Source organism: Gekko japonicus, unplaced genomic scaffold, assembly GCF_001447785.1.
Source record: "Gekko japonicus isolate JY-2015 unplaced genomic scaffold, Gekko_japonicus_V1.1 scaffold10, whole genome shotgun sequence".
Lineage (NCBI taxonomy): Eukaryota > Metazoa > Chordata > Lepidosauria > Squamata > Gekkonidae > Gekko > Gekko japonicus.
Window position 1 is genome coordinate 577,709 of NW_015167526.1, and position 19,068 is coordinate 596,776.

Here is a 19,068-nt window from a genome sequence, read left to right on the forward strand (position 1 = left end):
GCACGCCTCCCCTTCACTTCCCCAGCCACCCTGATGGGAGCCGCACAATATGTGTGAAAGAGTCACATGTGGCACCCGACCCACAGTCTGGCCACCCCTGGTATAGCTACTAATTCAATGCCAGTTGCCCTCAAGTTGCAGGGAAACTGCTGGATGAATTCATAATTTGCAGGTCCATAATACAGACTGCCGCCCCTCCTCAGTGGATCCCCACCTGCTACGTTTAGGGATTATATAACTTGGGAAATAAGCCCATGCAAGAATTACTAGCTCACATTTGCTTTCAACTAGCCTGCTACCTTGGACTGCATGGAGATCGAATCAGTCAGTCCTCAAAGAAATCAACCCTGACTGTCCCCTGGAAGGCCAGAGACTGAAGCTGAAGCTCAAAGACTTTGGCCACCCAATGAGAAGGGAGCACTCACTGGAGAAGACCCTGATGCTGGGAAAGATTGAAGGTCAAAGAAGACGGGGATGGCAAAGGATGAGATGGTTAGACAGTGTCACTGAGGCAACGAACATGAAATTGAGCCAACTTCAGAGGATGGTGGAAGACAGGAGGGCCTGGCGTGATGTGACCCGTGGGGTAACGACTAGTTGGACTTGACTGTGCGACAGAACAACAAAAAGGTTCAAAGCAGGATCCAACCCACACAGTAAAAAAAGAAAACCTACAATACTAAAGACAAGAACCAGAGAGCCCATGAATATTCAAAAGAGGCCAAACAAGCCACCTACAAGAGAGGCAGGCACAGAGCAATCTAGGGAACCAGCCCAGAGTCTCCAGCTTTATAGGACCAGGTGAAACCCTATTGGCCCTCTGTGTCACCTGACTCCTCTAGAGCTGATTGGGTACCTCAGTTCCACCACCTGCAGCCCTGAGCAGTGTGGCAGAATGCAGCCCCTCGGCTCCCTCTGCTGGCCTGACGCTGCACCTGCGCTCTCCAGCTCAACACCTCTGCTTCCTTATGAAACTGAAGCTCAAATACTTTGGCCACCCAATGAGCAGGGAGCACTCGCTGGAGAAGACCCTGATGCTGGGGAAGACTGGAGGTCAAAGAAGACGGGGATGGCAAAGGATGAGATGGTTAGACAGTGTCATAGATGCAACGAACATGAAGTTGAGCAAACTCCGGAGGACGACGGAAGACAAGAGGGCCTGGCGTGATGTGGCCCATGGGGTCGCGAAGAGTCGGACTCGACTGTGCGACTGAACAACAACAAAAGTCTGAGGATGGAAAAACCCAATGACTTCAGGGCTTGGGGGATTTTCTCTCATGCGAACAAGGCAGCAAATGGCAAATTCAAAAGCCTGGAGCTACAGACGGGAGGCCTTTTCTCCAGGTCACTTCAGCGGCTTCTGTTATCCACACAGGGTATTGAGGCTCACCTTCAAAGCCCTTCAGGACCGCAGAACCCAGAGCTGAAGGATCACCCCTCCCCAGTGTCTGCCTCAGTGGAAGCACCTCAGCTTTGAACATAAGAACATAAGAACATAAGAGACGCCAATGTTGGATCAGGCCAAAGGCCCATCCAGTCCAACACTCTGTGTCACACAGTGGCCAGAAATACCAGTGCCATCAGGAGGTCCAGCAGTGGGGCCAGGACATTAGAAGCCCTCCCACTGTTGACCCCCCCCCCAAGCACCAAGAAGACAGAGCATCACTTGCCCCAGAGCCCCTAGCTATACCTTGTGGCTAATAGCCACTGATGGACCTCTGCTCCATATGCTTATCTAATTCCCTTTTGAAGCCGTCCATGCTTGTAGCCCCCACCACTTCCTGTGGCAGTGAATTCCATGTGTTAATCACTCTTTGGGTGAAGAAGTACTTCCTTTTATCCGTTCTAACCCGACCGCTCTGCAGTTTCATGGAGTGCCCACGAGTTCTTGTATTGTGAGAAAGGGAGAAAAGTACCTCTTTCTTTACCTGCTCTTTCCCATGCATAATCTTATAAACCTCGATCATGTCACCCCTCAGTCGTCTTTTCTCCAAGCTAAAGAGCCCTAAGCGCTTTAACCTTTCCTCATAGGGAAAGTGTTCCAACCCTTTTATCATCCGAGTTGCCCTTTTCTGCACTTTTTCCAAAGCTATAATATCCTTTTTAAGGTGTGGTGCCCAGAACTGCACACAGTATTCCAAATGAGGTCTCACCATTGATTTATATAGGGGCATTATTATATTGGCTGATCTGTTTTCAATACCCTTCCTAATAATCCCCAGCATAGCATTGGCCTTCTTTATTGCAGTCACACACTGTCTCGACATTTTCAGTGAGTTATCCACTACAACTCCAAGATCTCTCTCTTGCTCAGTCTCTGCCAGTTCAGACCCCATCAATGTGTATTTATATTTAGGATTTTTGGCTCCAATGTGCATCACCTTGCACTTGGCCACATTGAACCCCATTTGCCATGTTGACGCCCACTCGCCCATCCTTGACAGATCCCCTTGGAGTGCCTCACAATCCTCACTGGTTTTCACCACCCTGAACAACTTTGTATCATCCGCAAATTTAGCCACTTCACTGCTTACTCCCATCTCCAAATCATTAATGAACAAGTTAAAAAGCAGTGGACCAAGTACTGATCCCTGCGGTACCCCACTGCTTACCACCCTCCACTGAGAAAATTGCCCACCTACACTCACTCTCTGTTTTCTATGAACTAGCCAGTTTTTGATCCATAAAAGGACTTGTCCTTCTATCCCATGATTTTTGAGCTTACTTAGGAGCCTTTGATGAGGAACTTTATCAAAAGCTTTCTGGAAGTCAAGGTAAATAATATCTATTGGATCCCCCTTGTCCACATGTTTGTTCACCCCCTCAAAGAACACTAACAGGTTAGTGAGACAAGATCTTCCCTTACAGAAACCGTGCTGAGTCTGCCTCAATAGGTTTTGTTCATCTATGTGCCTACTAATTCTTTCCTTAATAATGGTTTCCACCAATTTACCCGGTATCGACGTCAGACTGACTGGCCTGTAATTTCCCGGATCTCCTCTGGAACCCTTTTTAAAGATGGGAGTGACATTAGCTACCTTCCAATCCTCAGGAATGGAGGCAGATTTTAAGGAAAGATTACATATCTTTGTCAGGAGATCTACAAGTTCACATTTGAGTTCTTTCAGAACTCTCGGATGTATGCCATCTGGGCCTGGTGATTTTTCAGTTTTTAAGTTGTCTATCAGTTTTAGGACCTCCTCTCTCGTCACCTCAATCTGACTCAGGTCTTCCAACACCCCTCCTGAAATCAGTGGTTCTGGAGTGGGCAAGCACTTCTCATCTTCCACAGTGAAGACGGAGGCAAAAAATGCATTTAGCTTCTCAGCCATTTCCCTATCATCCTTCAATACTCCTTTTACCCCTTGGTCGTCCAAGGGCCCCACTGCCTCCCTGGCTGGTTTCCTGTTTCTAATGTATTTGAAGAAAGTTTTATTGTTGGTTTTTACGTTTTTTGCTATATGCTCCTCATATTCCCTTTTTGCCTGCCTGACCTCAGACTTGCATTTTATTTGCCATAGCCTGTGTTCCGTTTTATCAGCCTCACTGTGACTAGCTTTCCACTGCTTAAAGGAATTCTTTTTACTTTTTACAGCCTCCATTACTCTGTTTGTTAACCATGCAGGCTTTTTCCTTTATTGCAGAAGGTCCCAAGTTCAATCCCCGGCATCTCCCGTTAAAGAAGGACCAGGCAGTAGGGGCTGTGAAAAGCCTCTGCCTGAGACCCTGGAGAGCTGCCACCGGTCTGAGTAGACAACAGTGACCTCGATGGACCGAGGGTCTGATTCTGCCTCGGGAGGTGGTGGGTGCTCCTTCGCTGGACATTTTCAAGCGGAGGCTGGATGACCATCTTTTGGGTATGTTGTAGGGCCGTCTTTCGGCTCTGCTCCTGCAGAGTGCTGGGAGTTGGACTAGATGACCTGCAAGGTCCCTTTCAACTCTAACATTCTATGATTCTATGATTCAGTAGAAGGCAGCTTTGTGCCAATCACCACCCCGACACTGTTTTGAGTCACGGTCACCTGCCTAACAGGTAAGACACACTTCATGTTGTGGCAGCCTTCCATTAAAAACCACTTCTTTGTGCTGAGAAATCAGGACATTGGAGCATTTTTTTTTAAATGACCATGAGGGATTTTATGATGGTTCAGTTCAAGTTACGCTGACGCAGGCCTGAAAGGCATTATTCCTTGAAACCACAGAGAAAAACAGGTCACTTAAATCGGTCCCCGCCTGGAGTTCTTTGGCTGGAAATGCATTTCCTGCTGCCATTTACGGCCACCCCACTTGGGCGCCAGATGGCTCCTTGGCCAAGGGAGGTTCACCTTCATCCCCAGGTGGAGAAGCAGGCTTGCCCAGCGCTGGGGGGGGCTTCTGCCCCCTACAAGCTCTCTTTGGGGGTGACCGGCCCTGCAAATCATACCGCCTGCTCCAAATTGCCACCAGCGACTCTGAAAGGGCTCTCCAGGACGCTCCGCAGGTCCTTTGCCTTCCCAAACCTTTGCTTGAATCTCGCCTGCCTCGCTGATCCGGTCATTAGGAGGCCAGGCTGAAGCCCGTTCATGTTTGCCGCGCGAAGAAAAATGAAGCTCGATGGAAATTGGCCAAATTAGCAGCCCCGCTCCCTTCCTGCGGCAGAAAATGGCACCTCCATTACACCTGCCCGTCAAAATGAGGTGCGGAAGCCGTGCTGAAATGGCAGAGCGAGGGGGAGGAGCAACCACTGCGGCTGCTTCCGAGGGGGGCCGGGCGAGCTGACGGAGGAGATGCGGGGGGGGGAGAGGTTTGGGCACCCTCTTGCTGCCCCTTCTTCAGCTGGTTTGGTGTAGTGGTTAAGTACGCGGACTCTAATCTGGGAGACCCGGCTTTGATTCCCCGCTCCTCCATGTGCAGCCGCTGGGTGACCTTGGGCAAGCCACGGTTCTGTCAGAGCTGTTCTTGAAAGAGCAGGTTTCAAAAGAGCTCTCTCAGCCCCGCCTACCTCACAGGGTGTCTGTTGTGGGGAGGGGAAGGGAAAGGAGTTTGTACGCCACTCTGAGACTCCGAGTGAAGGGCGGGGGTATAAATCCAGTTGTCAGCAAGCTGCCATGGTGTTCTGTGTTAGTTGTATCTCTGTACAGTTGCTAAACCCCCCCCCCCCCTTGCCTGTGCGCCTGTATTTTACTCTGCTGTAATGCCTAAGCCAAACAACTGGAGGATGGGATGGGGGAGTAAGCTTAACTGCCAGCTTGTTGCTTTTAGAGCCTGGGAACTGCACCTGTATTATGTCTGGAGATAGCCTGGTTCTCAGGGAATGAGCGCGCAACCGTTTCCTTTCGCCCGCCAGCGGGAAAGTGATCCATTGGTCCTGTACCTGGTTCAAACCCCTTTATCTTGTTTGCCCTAACCGTTTGTAGTCAGTTCTAACAAAGAACGTGTTTGAGTGTCTTTCCAAAGCTTTGAAATAAATTTTGCTTTTCTTTAAAACGTGGATTTATTCTTGATGCTTGGGGATCCAACACCAGTCTCCTCTTCTTCTTCTTCCTTCTGTGCAGCTGGCTCTCTGCAGACCCTTCCAGAGAACCCCCAAGAAAGCTGCACGCGTTCAGCACAAGTCCCAAAATCAAAGAAGAGGGGGGACACCTGTGCAGAAGACAGAACCCCAGAAGACACAAAAAGGCCTTCCCTTGTCATGGTGCGTGTGCAGAGTCCCACTCGAGCTTTGGCCAGAGGGTGCGGTTAGCACACAATTCATCAGAAGAACAGGACGGCAGCCCCAGCTGCAGAGTCTCCCCGAGCTTGGCAACAGGTTTCCCCCAAAGCCCTTGGGGCTGAGATGAGGCCACCAGACTGTACAGCCAAGCCTAGCTGACACCTCAGAAAACAGAGAGTGTTGATTGCGGGAGGGGAAGTGGATGACCGGTTCTGGGGAGGGGCCATGGCTCAGTGGTAGGGAATCTCCTTGCAGGCCCATAGCTATGGTGGCGCTTTTGGGGACTCTTCCCCCTTTCTCAAAGGCACAGCCCCACAAGAATTTATCCTGCAAATACTTTTTTTCAGCCATTTTCAAACATTTTTAAAAGGCATGCACTCCTTTAAGCAGAGTGGGGTGCTGTAGTTGACTAATTCCCAAACTGAGAAAGGGGGTTGGAGTGGGTGACCTCTGGGATCCCTTCTAACTCTGTGTTTAAAAAGTGTACTCCTTTAAGAGAGTCTTCTAAGTGTTCACTTTCTTGACTATAGAAGGCATCACCCCCACCTGCTGGCTTGTTATCAGAATAGTTGCTTAGGCTGGCAGAAGTGATTAACTCACAGCAGCTTGCAATTTAGAGATCTATCTTGGTAACATCTTTCTATTGGCTCAATGACTTTCCTTTCTGCACTGAGAACTTCAGTCCCACCAGGAAAAAAAAAATTGCCCCGCAAGCCACTAAATCCTGGCTATGGGCCTGTCTCCTTGGCATGCATAAGGTCCCAGGTTCAATCCCCGGCATCTCCAGTTAAAAGGACCAGGCAGTGGGTGATGTGGAAGCCCTCCGCCTGAGACCCCAGAGAGTCACTGCCAATCTGAGTAGACAAGACTGACCTTGGTGGACCAAAGGTCTGATACAATATGAGAGATCTTGGAACGGGAAGGGGCCCTGGCTTAGTAGTAGAGCATGCAAAAGATCCCTGGTTCGATCCCCAGCACTGCCCTTTAAAAGGAGCAGGCAGGAGGTGACGGGAAAGAGACCCTGGAGAGCTGCTGCCCACCTGAGTAGACAAGACTGGCCTTATTGGACCAGAGATCTGATTCAGTATCAAGTAGCTTCATCTGTCTTCTTCCACCCACACCAGGCGGAATTATGCAAAATAGAGACAATGAGAGTTTATGCAAATCAAGTCAGCTCACAGCTGTATAGAACTTTAATATACATTTCCGAAATAGTCAGAATATTGCAGGAAAAGGCCAACAACGAGTTCCTAAAACGAGAGGGACCAAAAAGCGGGTGGCAGCGACCCACGGGCCCAGAAGCCAGACTCTGCCCCCCTACCCCCTTCAAGAGGGGCTACCCAACACCACCTGGCCCCTGTAACCGCTCCAGGGGCTGGGAGAAGAGGGTGCGGCTCCGGAAAGCCCGGGGGGGGGGGACAATGCCAAAGGCTGATGCCGCCCCCTCCCCACTTTGCTTCACACATTCCAGCTTCGTAGTACATTTGCCTATACACGCACACACGGATCCTATCTGCTGCAAGTGTCGGGGGAAATAATGCTTCTAACCAGGGCTATTTTGGGGCAGGAACGCACAGGAACGGAGTTCCGGCTAGCTCCTGAGTTGGCCACACCAAGCAGGAACTCATTAGCATAATAGGCCACACCCAACAGCAGAAACTCATTAGGATTGGCTACATTCGGGGTGTTTGGCCTAACATGCAAAGGAGTTCCTGCTACAAAAAAGGCCCTGGTTGGACAACAAACAAGATCAACAGAATAAGAAGCAAAAGGTGGGTGTGGCTGGATGAGCACACTTCTGGTAACATGGGGGTGTGGCCTAATATGCTAATGAGCTGTGCTGTCAAGGGTGTGGCCTAATATGCTAATGAGTTCCTGTTGTTGGGTATGGCCTATTATGCTAATGAGTTCCTGCTGGGCTTTTTCTACAAAAAGAGCCCTGCTTCTAACCCTGCACTTCTTGCTTTAGAGCATCCAAACCCCGAAATGCAAGTTATCTTGTCAACATGTTGTCGAAGGCTTTCACGGCTGGAGTTCATTAGTTGTTGTAGATTTTCTGGGTTGTCTGGCCGTGGTCTTGTGTTGGGTATTACAAGTTGAAACCACTCAGTACATCTGGGGTTAAATGTTTGTTTATGTTACTTACAGGAAGTCACATGTTTCTCATGAAACCAATGTTCTTTAGCTGTAGAATACCCGGGAATTTTCTCCCTGATCTAGGGATTTGATTGGGACTAAAGTGTCAAGGTGTATTAGCATTTTATGGCTCCTCTTCCCGTCTTTGTTTGCTGTTCTCAAGAAGAGGTAAGGGTAGCCATAATCTCTCTCTAGTTTTGTCTTTGTAGCGTAAGGATGTAGCCTTTTAGCCGATTATGCTCTTTTGTTATTTTCATCCCAGTTACCCTTCCCCGTGCTAGAATGTAGTAAAGACTTTATATTTTAATCACACATGGACTCTCAGTCTGAATTATTTTACTCTCTCTCTGCTGGACTATCTTATCTCTGCAAAATACCATTTTTTCAATATCTCACTATCACCCAACACCTTGGCACTGTGGCGCCTGATGTTCCGCCAGCAGCTGTGACTGGCATCCTCAGATGTATCACACAGAAAGATGGAGTACTCTCTGTGTCTTTCTGTATTCCATCTTTCAGTGTTATAGCTCCGAGGATGCCACTCACAGCTGCTGGCGGAACGTCAGGCGCCACAGTGCCAGGACCACGGCCGTACAGCCCGGAATATCTACAACCACCATCTTGTCAACCTTCCAACACTCTTGTAAGGTAGATCATTTCCTGTCCCCAGATTGCAGATGGGTGCTGAAGGGAGCCCAGGGCGTCACGGGCACATGACAGAGAGAAAGGACCATCCAAGCCCCCCCCCCCCAGGCTTGGGGGCAGGGTTCCCACAGCAAAAGAGAGAAGAGGAAGAGGATTGGATTTATACTCCGCCCTTCACTACCCAAAGGTGTCTCAGAGCGGCTTACAAACTCCTCTCCCTTCCCCTCCCCACAACAGACACCCTGTGAAGTAGGTGGGGCTGAGAGAGCTCTTGACAGAAACTGCCCTTTTTCGAGAACGGCTCTTATCAGAATTATGGCTTGCCCAAGGTCATCCAGCAGCTGCAAGTGGAGGAATGGGGAATCAAACCCGGCTCTCCCAGATTAGAGTCCGCGCACTTCACCACGACACCAAACTGGCTCACCAAAAGGAACTACATGATCACTGGAAGCTCCAGGCAGCTCAGACATTTGGCTAAGAGGTGCTTCCCCGGGAAAACTGGGGTGGGAGGCCACGTTGCACTCAGACTCCCCAAGCCCCTGGTTTGTCTCCTTCGGGCAGGTCTCTTTCTCCTCCATGGAGGAAGCAGTAAGCCGTGCCTGTGCCCAGGAAGGTCCAGCTCACAACAGCGTGGGGCGTGGGAGCAGGACCACAGGCGCAGTGTGGTTCAGATCCCTCATTCTGAGCACAGCTTTTCCACCTCCAGTTTGGTGTCGTGATTAAGTGGGCAGACTCTTATCTAGGAGAACCGCATTTGATTCCCCACTCCTCCACTTGCACCTGCTGGATGACCTTGGGCCAGCCACAGTTCTGTCAGAGCTGTTCTTGAAAGAGCTTTCTCAGCCCCACCCACCAAGGGTGTCTCCTGTGGGGAGGGGAAGGGAAAGGAGTTTGTAAGATGCTCTGAGACTCCGTGTGAAGGGTGGGGTGTACACCCAATCTCCTCCTCCTCTTCTCCTCCTCCTCCCCCTTCCCTCTGCAGCTTGGTGTGCTCCTTGCCCCTCCCCCTCTTGTCTTCACGGCCTCCCTGTGAGGTAGGCCAGGCTGGCTGGAGAGCTGGTCCCCTGGTGCTCTTCTGGGCTTTCCCAGCTAACCCTACCATTGCCGCGGCCTTTTGCCGTTCTCACCCCTGGTGTCTCCCCCTGCCCAAAGTCAGACCGTGGACGTGTTCCCTCTAAGCTGCGTTCGTGTGAGCTAGCTCACAGTTTTTAAGCCTCCGGCTCACACATTTTTGTCTCGGCTCCGGAAGGATGGTTCCAGAGCAAACTAATTTACGCAGTAGCCAAACGGCTCGCTCACAACTTTAACGCCAGCAGCTCACAAAGTAGAATTTTTGCTCACAGGGCTCCACAGCTTAGAGGGAGCCTTGCTGTGGGACCCCCCCCCCCTTGAACAGAGAAACTATCCTTTCTGCTTTGACTCTGTAGACGTGCCCCCCCCCCCAGCGTGTCGGTGAGCTACAAAGACAGTAGTGCAAAAAACGCTCAAGATTTGAAGACATGGTGGGGGAAGGGGGGGGGAGGGTCTCCGCCTCCGAAGGTTTAAGGGGACCTTGTCAGAAAGGTGGATCTCTGCTGCCACCTGGTGTCTGGCGACGACCAAATACACTGAAGGCGGCAGGAAGCAGCACCAAGAGCAGACCCACACACACACACAGACACACCCCACCAAGAGGCCTGCTTGGCAAGGAACACAAGGGAGGAACAGCCCTCGGAATTCATACACCACTCCCACAGTGCTCGGCACGGCATTCTTGCTGCGATCTTCACAACTCCCTGGTGAGGTGGGTCAGTACGGTGCAGGCGGGGCAAGGGCCGGCAGAGAGAGGCTTTCCGGAGGCTTCCTCGGGCAGCTGGGAAAAATGCTCGAGGTCTCAGCAGGTGTGCTGCACCCTCCCCGCGCCAGAAGCAAATCTAGGCGTGCCAGCCCAGATCGTTGACACCCCCTCGGCATTAACGCCTCCCATTCTTGCCCCCTTCATTCAACCCAAAATTCAGATCACCGAACCCAGATCACAGGAGGGCCGGTGGGGAAGCCACTGAAGGAGAAGTTTAAGTGATTTAAGCCCACCCCCTCCTTGGTGGAGGGACCACGTTATAAGATGTCGTTTCTGATTCCCTGTTGAAGCGCGTAAGAACCAAAATAAAGTGCCTCTGAGTAGCAGCCCCACAAATCGAGTCTTAGTTGGTTAATCGGTAAAGGTTCCCTTGCTCGAAAGCCAGTCGAATCCGACTCTAGGGTTGCGGTGCTCATCTCCGTTTCCAAGCCGAAGAGCCAGCGCTGTCCGAAGACGTTTCCATGGTCATGTGGCCGGCACGACTAAACACCAAGGCGCACGGAACGCTGTTCCCTTCCCACCGAAATGGTACCTATTTATCTACTTGCAATTTCTTGCTTTTGAACTGCTAGGTTAATCTGTACAGCAAACCAATTAGCCACGATCCACCTCCGGCTGTCCTCCCAAATCTCAAGCGGGCGACACCAATTTAGGAACAACATATGTATCCGTTCAAGGAAGTGATCCGATACAGCATTTAAGGGTTCGGGGGGGGGGCAGTTGCAAAAAGCGAAATGCAGTGCTGAAAGGCACTGCATTTTGCTTTTTGCAACTGCCCCCCCCAACCCTTAAATGCTGTATCGGATCACTTCCTGGAACTCACCCCCAGTCTACACCCCAGCTCACGTATGAAACGCAGTCCAGTCCTAGACTTGCCAATGAGGAATGAGGCAGCTGCTTTGAAGCAGCCAACGAGTTTCACCAAGAGACTCTGCAGAGAGAGGCCTGGGAAGAAGAGGAGGAGATTGGATTTATACCCCGCCTTCACTACCCAAAGGTGTCTCAGAGCAGCTGACAAACTCCTCTCCCTTCCCCTCCCCACAACAGACACCCTGGGAGGTGGGTGGGGCTGCTGAGAGAACTCTGACAGAAACTGCTCTTTTTCAAGAACATCTCTTATCAGAACTACGCCTTGCCCAAGGTCATCCAGCAGCTGCGAGTGGAGGAGTGGGGAATCAAACCCGGTTCTCCCAGATTAGAGTCCGCGCACTTAACCAACTGCTTTGGTTACTCATGGTATGAATAACATGGAGCAGAGGTCCATCAGTGGCTATTAGCCACAAGGTATAGATAGGAACTCTGGGGCAAGGGATGCTCTGTCATCTTGGTGCTTGGGGGGGGGTCAACAGTGGGAGGGCTTCCAGTGTCCTGGCCCCACTGGTGGACCTCCTGAGGGCACCTGGTATTTTTGGCCACTGTGTGACACAGAGTGTTGGACTGGATGGGCCTGATCCAACACCGGCTTCTCTTATGTTCTTATAAGGGGGAATTAGATAAGCATATGGAGCAGAGGTCCATCAGTGGCTATTAGCCACAAGGTATAGATAGGGACTCTGGGGCAAGGGATGCTCTGTCATCTTGGTGCTTGCAGGGGGGGGTCAACAGTGGGAGGGCTTTTAGTGTCATGGCCCCACTGGTGGACCTCCTGATGGCCCCTGGTATTTCTGGCCACTGTGTGACACACAGAGTGTTGGACTGGATGGGCCACTGGCCTGATCCAACATTGGCTTCTCTGATGTTCTTATGAATAGCTGCTTAGAGTGACCTTTGAGATAGGAGCATCCTCCTTCCCTCCCTCCCAAGGAAAAGAACGCAAGAGGTGACAGAAGTCCACTTGCCACCGAAGGACCAGTTCCTGAGAGGGAGGGCAGGAAGGGCTGCCTCAGTGCTTAGTTCCCGTGGCCCTTTCTTACGCGCCCAGGGAAATGCCGATCGCCCCTTTGGCGATCCCCGGTTTGGCCGGGGAGCCTGTTTTTGTCGTCTTCTGGGCATGAAAAGCAGGGGTCACGGCAGGTGTGGAGCAGTGCTCCCTCTAAGCTGAGTTAGTGTGAGCTAGCTCACAGCTTTTTTTGCCTCCGGCTCACAGATGTTTGTCTCAGCTCAGGAAGGAGGGCTCCAGGGCAAATGAATCTATGCAGTAGCCCAATCCCTCGCTCACAACTTTAATTCCAATAGCTCACAAAGTAAAATTTTTGCTCACAGGACTCCACAGCTTAGAGGGAACATTGATGTGGAGGTGGAGGTATTTGTGAACTTCCTGCAGGGGGTTGGGCTAGATGACCCCGGAGGTCCCTTCCAACCCTAAGATTCTACCCCCAAGAGCACTGGAATGGGGGTGGGGATTATTTGGCTTTTCCTGTTTGGTGTTTTCCCCAGCGAGGGTTCCCTGCTGTGCCATGGGGAAAGGCCTTAACATCGTGGCCCTGGCCCTTACACCAACATCACCACCGACTGGACAGCTAGCAGCCTGGCGGGAGCCCGGACTAGGGTGCAGGCGGTCCCTCAAGGTGGACAGAATGTCGCCGTCTCTCATGACAGCATGTGCTGAGCGGCTATGTTTTTTACTGTAATTTTAACTGGTCTTATTTATGTGTAAAAAAAAGGTAAAGGTTTCCCCTTGCTCGAAAGCCAGTCGAGTCCGACTCTAGGGTTGCGGTGCTCATCTCCGTTTCAAAGCCACAGAGCCAGCGCTGTCCGAAGATGTTTCCGTGGTCATGTGGCCGGCATGACTAAACACCGAGGCGCACGGAACGCTGTTCCCTTCCCACCGAAGTGGTTCCTATTTATCTACTTGCAATTTCTTGCTTTCGAACTGCTAGGTTGGCAGGAGTTTTAATGTAAATACATTGATATATATGTTGTTAGCCGCCTTGAGCCCACCATATGGTGGGGAGGGCGGGATAGACATTTAATAAATAATAATAGTAATAATAATAACAGAGTGGAGGGGGGGGGAGTGATAGCAGCCCAGGGGTCACACACCCTCCCGCCCCGACCTGCTTGAGCCGACTGGTCCCTCTAAGCTGAGTTAGTGTGTGCTAGCTTACAGATTTCTAGCCTCTAGCTCACAGAGTTTTGCCTTCACTCAGGAAGGGACAGCTCCGGAGCAAACTAGATAATGCAGCAGCCAAATCGCCCGCTCACAACTTTCATGCCAGTCGCTCACGAAGTAGACGTTTTGTTCGCAAGACTCCACAGCATAGAGGGAACATCGCTCGAGTCTCACACCAGGCTGTGCTTCTGCGCAACGGTGCAGGAGGATCTGGGGCCACTCAGCTCTCACCGGCACCCTCGGGGGGGGGGTCTTCACAGGAGGGAGGCAAAGGAGAGCTAGAACCGCAGCCAAATCTCTAAGGAGCCAGAAACACATTGAGCAGCACCGAAAAGAAGGGCTTCCCCGCAGAAGTGTTCAGGAGAAGAGAGCGTTGTCGGCAGTGGGTCACACCCTGTGCCAGCCCACGGCCCCGGTCCTTCAAGCGGCCCAAAGCGTGTGCCACTCGGGCACAGGGCAGCAGCCTCAGCACGTCCACCCGCCAGCCTCACTGGCACTGCTGCACCGTCTCCCGCCCTGGCCCCGGTCCAACCAAACCCAGCTGAAAGCCGACAAAAAGATCCCATCGTTCCGTGCCGGGCCGCGGAGGGCGTCACGCGTTCACTCCAAGCCAGGGCCCCAAAGCAATCTGCAGGAGAGCTCCGTCCTCGCCACCTTCACATCCTGCCGAAAGCCTCCAGCACTTCCGCTTTGAGGGACTGCAGCGAATGGGCGCGTATCCCGGAGGCCCCGATGTCCGTCTCCCAGCACTCAAAGCCGCAGTCGCCGAGGTCTCGGATGGCGGCCTCCACCACCGAGGGGGCCGTGTCTGCCGAGAAAGGACGGTTCCTGTTAGCACAGGGGATACTCAAAAAAGCTACGGAGGTCTCAGCCTTCAGGGTGGTGCTTTCCTCCACTGCAAAGAGCCTCGAGGCCACGGGCCTCCTCTTTGCCAGGGGAAGCACAGCATGCAGCAGAACAAACCCACTGGACCAAAACCGGACAGATTTTCCTAAGAATTCAAAGCCTCTCACATCCGGACTGTGCCTCTCCTACACCAGGAACGGCTGTGTCCTGTTTCGTCTAAGACCCAACCGCTGCCTCCGTGTAAAGGAGACCAGTATAGCTCTCCTCCTCCTCCTCCTCACAACAACCCTGTCAGGTGGGTGAGGCTGAAGGTGTGCAGCTGGTCCAAGGTCACCCAGCCAGCTTCCACGGCAAAATAAGGATTCGAACTGGGGGTCTCCCCGATGGTCTGACACTCTTACCCACCATACCACCCTGTACGGGCAGACAGAGGCTAGGAAATTCACAGCCCTCCAAAAGCCAGTTGGGGAAATCAAGATGGGGTGAAACGGGCCTGCATCAGCTAGGGGGCCCCGCTCTGCCCACCCCTCCTTTCCCTGACCTGGCACCTGAAGGGGCCGTTCTTCTCCACTGCCTCCGGGTATTGCTGCCACCACTGCCCCTGTCTGGGGCTCTGGTTAAGCGGGGCAGCCTCCTAATCTCCCTCCGGTGTCACTAGCCTTGGGGCTCCCTTGCAATCTTCGGGGCTCTCCTGGAGAGTTGGCAGCTTATGGTTTTGCCCCTGTTCTCCTCTGTAGGAATTCCCTGACCCACCCCTGGCATGTCCAAGCAGCCGGGGGAACTACACGGTACAGAGGGACTTCTCCCCATCAACAGTAAAAGGATTTATTTGAAAACTAACTATTTACAGGCATCTCCACAGTGAACTGAAGAATCAAAAATAAAGGGTGACAAAACCGCTCCATGTCTAGATGGTCTGCAGGGCAGGCTAGAGATGTGAAGGCCCGGGGAAAAAATGGAAACATTCGGGATAAACCAGGTTTTTTTCGTTTTTTTTCCGAAAACTTGAAAAAGGAAAAGGAAAAAAAAATGATTATGGAACGTTTTATTTTAACATGATGAATAAAATATTTTAGGACAAGGTGTTCAAATATTTTCCAAATCATTTCTAAAAAATATGTATGGTATCAGATGGATCTAATTTCTGTGCACTGAGGACAAGCAAGTCCTAGGTTACAAACTGAACTCTCCAATGCAAGAGCAGGATGCATTTCTTCCTTTAGGAGGTGCGATTGTCACATGAAAAGAAAAAGGTTTCAGTTCTGTTTTTGCATGTGGGTGGGTATTCTGGTTGTAATAATTGTTTGGATACACTATATTTTTAATATGCCAAGTAAAAATAGTCATATTTTATGTTCCTAAAGTAACAGAATGACTTTCAATCTGGAAAAGAAAAAAGAAGTGCTAATGTAGCATTTTTTTCAATTTTTCAGAAAATGTCCTTCCCCTCCCAAAAAAAAAACGGGGAAAAAACTGTTTTTTTCCTGAGCTTCAAAATTTCCAGAAATTTTACATCTCTAGGGCAGGCACATGACTTCATTTACTGGAGAAGGTTAGATCGGCATGTCTCCCAACATGGCCTCTGCCTCCTGCAGACTCCAACCGACTGTCTGACTGACTCCAGACTTCTGACTGAACGGCCTCCTGCCCCAAACTCCACTATCTAAAACAGCAGTCTCCCGCCCGGGCACTGGCTCTCCCTCCTGCAGCATTCTGGGGTAGATCTCCTCCCAACCTTGATGGGCTTCCAGTCCTCTCTCGGGAGACTAGGCCAAGGCCTACCTCAAGTTGGATGGCCTCCTCCTATCCGGCTCACACCAACTTAAACATATACACAAAATGGCGTTTCTCCACACAAGACAAAGGTGGAATTCGAACTAGGCTTGCCCTTTGGTAGCTTAACGACTGCGTGGCTACGGCAAGCACACAAGACGGACAAACACTTGCGACTGAGCGCGAGACTGCAAGGACCCCTCACCGGGTCGCAGCAAGGTGATGGCACAGCCTCCTCCACCGGCCCCCGTCAGTTTGCTGTGCAGGCCGTGCGAGGCGGTCACCTGGCAGACCTTGTCCAGCGAGGAGTGGCCCACGCCCATCACGTTCAGGTGGTGCTGATTGATGTCCACGAGCTCCTGCCGAAAAGGAGACCCTGGTTACTTGCAGGGAGGGGCCTCCGAACACCTGCGACACCTGTTCCTACTCTGGCCGCCGATCTCACAGGCCACGGCGGCTTCCTGAGTCCTCCCATGAGGAACATGAAGGCCAGGAAAGAGATCAACGATCCCCCCACCCCCGAAGACTTCCCAGTTCTTCCAATCAGGAAAACTGAGAAATGTTGGGAGCCTTCTAGGAAAGGCCCTCTTCTGGAATGGGTGGGATGCTCTGATGATGAGGTTTGACTCACACAAAACACATGGCAGGAAAACCTTTCCCCCAAAACAATCTGCAGCAACTGACAATCATAACTCTTATCTATGCGGCAAATATAACATTGATGTTTCTTGAAATGTGAATGGGGAGAGGCCAGGCCCTTGGCTCAGTGGCAAACCCTCTGCTTGGCATGCAGGAGGTCCCCGGTTCAATCCCCGGCATCTCCAGTGAAAAGTACCAGGCAGGAAGTGATGGGAAAGACCTCAGCCTGAGACCTGGGAGAGCTGCTGCCAGTCTGAGTAGACAATACTATAATTGATGAACCAAGGCTCTTGGGTTTAGTATGAGGCAGCTTCATATGCTCATGTGCTCTTTTACAGTTCCGCCCTGCCCGTAAGACGGAGCTCTTCCACCAGACTTTCAAATAAGGAGCCGCCCCCACTCCAGAGCTCTGGCCACTATAGAGTCCTGGCCCTTGGCTTTTGACATCTAGCCTATGCCGCCCTGTTTTAGGGAGATTGTGAGCAGAAGGATTGTTAGATCTGCGGGCACATTTTAAAGTACACCATCGTAAATAATTAACTGGTCATCACCGGCACTTTATGAATCTGAATTTATAACCTGAACTGTTTTAGATGATTTTATGTGGTTTTTAATTGTTATTTATGTATTGACTTGCATATTGATTGACGTGAGCTGCCCTGAGCCTGCTCTGCGGGGAGGGCGGGGTACACATTAAACCAATAAATAAATATGTTTTGGTGGCTCAGTGGCAGAGCATCTGCTTGGCATGCAGGGAGTCCCAGGTTCAATCCCTGGCATCTCCAGTTAAAAGAACCAGGCGGGAGGTGATGGGAAAGACCTCTGCCTGAGACCCTGGAGAACTGTAAAGAGGGGCCGTGGCTCAGTGGCAGAGCCTCTGCTTGGCATGCAGGGAGTCCCAGGTTCAATCCCTGGCATCTCCAGTTAAAAGAACCAGGCGGGAGGTGATGGGAAAGACCTCTGCCTGAGACCCTGGAGAACTGTAAAGAGGGGCCGTGGCTCAGTGGCAGAGCCTCTGCTTGGCATGCAGGGAGTCCCAGGTTCAATCCCTGGCATCTCCAGTTAAAAGAACCAGGCGGGAGGTGATGGGAAAGACCTCTGCCTGAGACCCTGGAGAACTGTAAAGAGGGGCCGTGGCTCAGTGGCAGAGCCTCTGCTTGGCATGCAGGGAGTCCCAGGTTCAATCCCTGGCATCTCCAGTTAAAAGAACCAGGCGGGAGGTGATGGGAAAGACCTCTGCCTGAGACCCTGGAGAACTGTAAAGAGGGGCCGTGGCTCAGTGGCAGAGCCTCTGCTTGGCATGCAGGGAGTCCCAGGTTCAATCCCTGGCATCTCCAGTTAAAAGAACCAGGCGGGAGGTGATGGGAAAGACCTCTGCCTGAGACCCTGGAGAACTGTAAAGAGGGGCCGTGGCTCAGTGGCAGAGCCTCTGCTTGGCATGCAGGGAGTCCCAGGTTCAATCCCAGGCATCTCCAGTGAAAAGGACCCTGGAGAGAGCGGCTGCCGGTCTGAGTAGACAAGGCTGAACTTGCTGCTGGATGAAGGGCCTGATTCAGCAAAGACAGCTCCATGTGTATAATCTGGGCAACAGTATGCTATGTGTCTGATAGCACATTATTCAAGAGTCAAATGTTTTCAATGCTATAAAGTTCACCTGCATACCCAAGTATGCTGTATGAGAGCATTCCCGTCAATATGCAATGTCTGTGTTCGACTTTGATTACTACAATTGTTTTGTTTTCAATGTTTATTTTTTTTAACTCAGATGGTAAATGCTGATCAGTGTCAAAGTCAGCATAGCTTGTACCTCTCTCAAGTACCATCTCAGTTATGCTTGCGGAAAACTACGGCAGTTGTACTTTTGAATCCCACAAATATGCCAAACGGTACAATTTGATGTGCTAAGTCCTAAACAATGTAACATTACGTGTCGTGTTAAAGCAGTAAAAACAGTTCAGGACTGACAGAATGATTGCATTTTTTTTTTTACTCAGAACGTCTGCCTTCCTTATCGTCAACATTTCCAGAAATTTTCCACCTCTTACTTGCTTCTAGAGACCCGTCAAACAGAGACGGAAGCAAGGCTACTCCACACGCAAAATCACACCGTTCTGCACTCCTCTGTGGCAACCCTCCCCACACGACACGTTTGCAAGCACTGCGTGGAATGTGATGCCCAGAATGGAATTTAGCACCCCAAAAGACTGCAAGTCGTGTCTGCATTTTTTTAAAAAAGGTTCTCGCCCTCGTGGTTTCGGAAGAGTGGACACACAGGATCCCCCTCACCTCCAGAACAGGGTAGTGCTCCAGGGACGGACGTTCAGCCATCGCCTCAAGAACTGTTTCGCACTCCTGAGAAATGGCATCTATTGACGTGAGAACAGGCTCCATTACGGCAGGAAACTACAGAAGGAAAGCGGGAAGAGTGACGTCGTGAGGTCAGGAATG

The 19,068-nt window shown here is 51.2% G+C and overlaps 1 protein-coding gene across 1 annotated transcript in view; it reads right to left on the reverse strand.

Annotated features, from left to right (window-relative positions):
• Positions 1-13,915: 13,915 nt before the first annotated feature.
• MVK (mevalonate kinase) overlaps positions 13,916-19,068 on the reverse strand; it is a 20,822-nt gene continuing 15,669 nt past the window's right edge. Inside the window, exons 9-11 of the mRNA XM_015413254.1 lie at positions 18,907-19,023; positions 16,187-16,340; positions 13,916-14,170 (exon numbers count right to left, since the gene is read on the reverse strand). Of these exons, the coding sequence (XP_015268740.1) occupies positions 14,019-14,170; positions 16,187-16,340; positions 18,907-19,023 (423 nt within the window). The 3' untranslated portion in view covers positions 13,916-14,018. The remainder of the gene's footprint in view (positions 14,171-16,186; positions 16,341-18,906; positions 19,024-19,068) is intronic.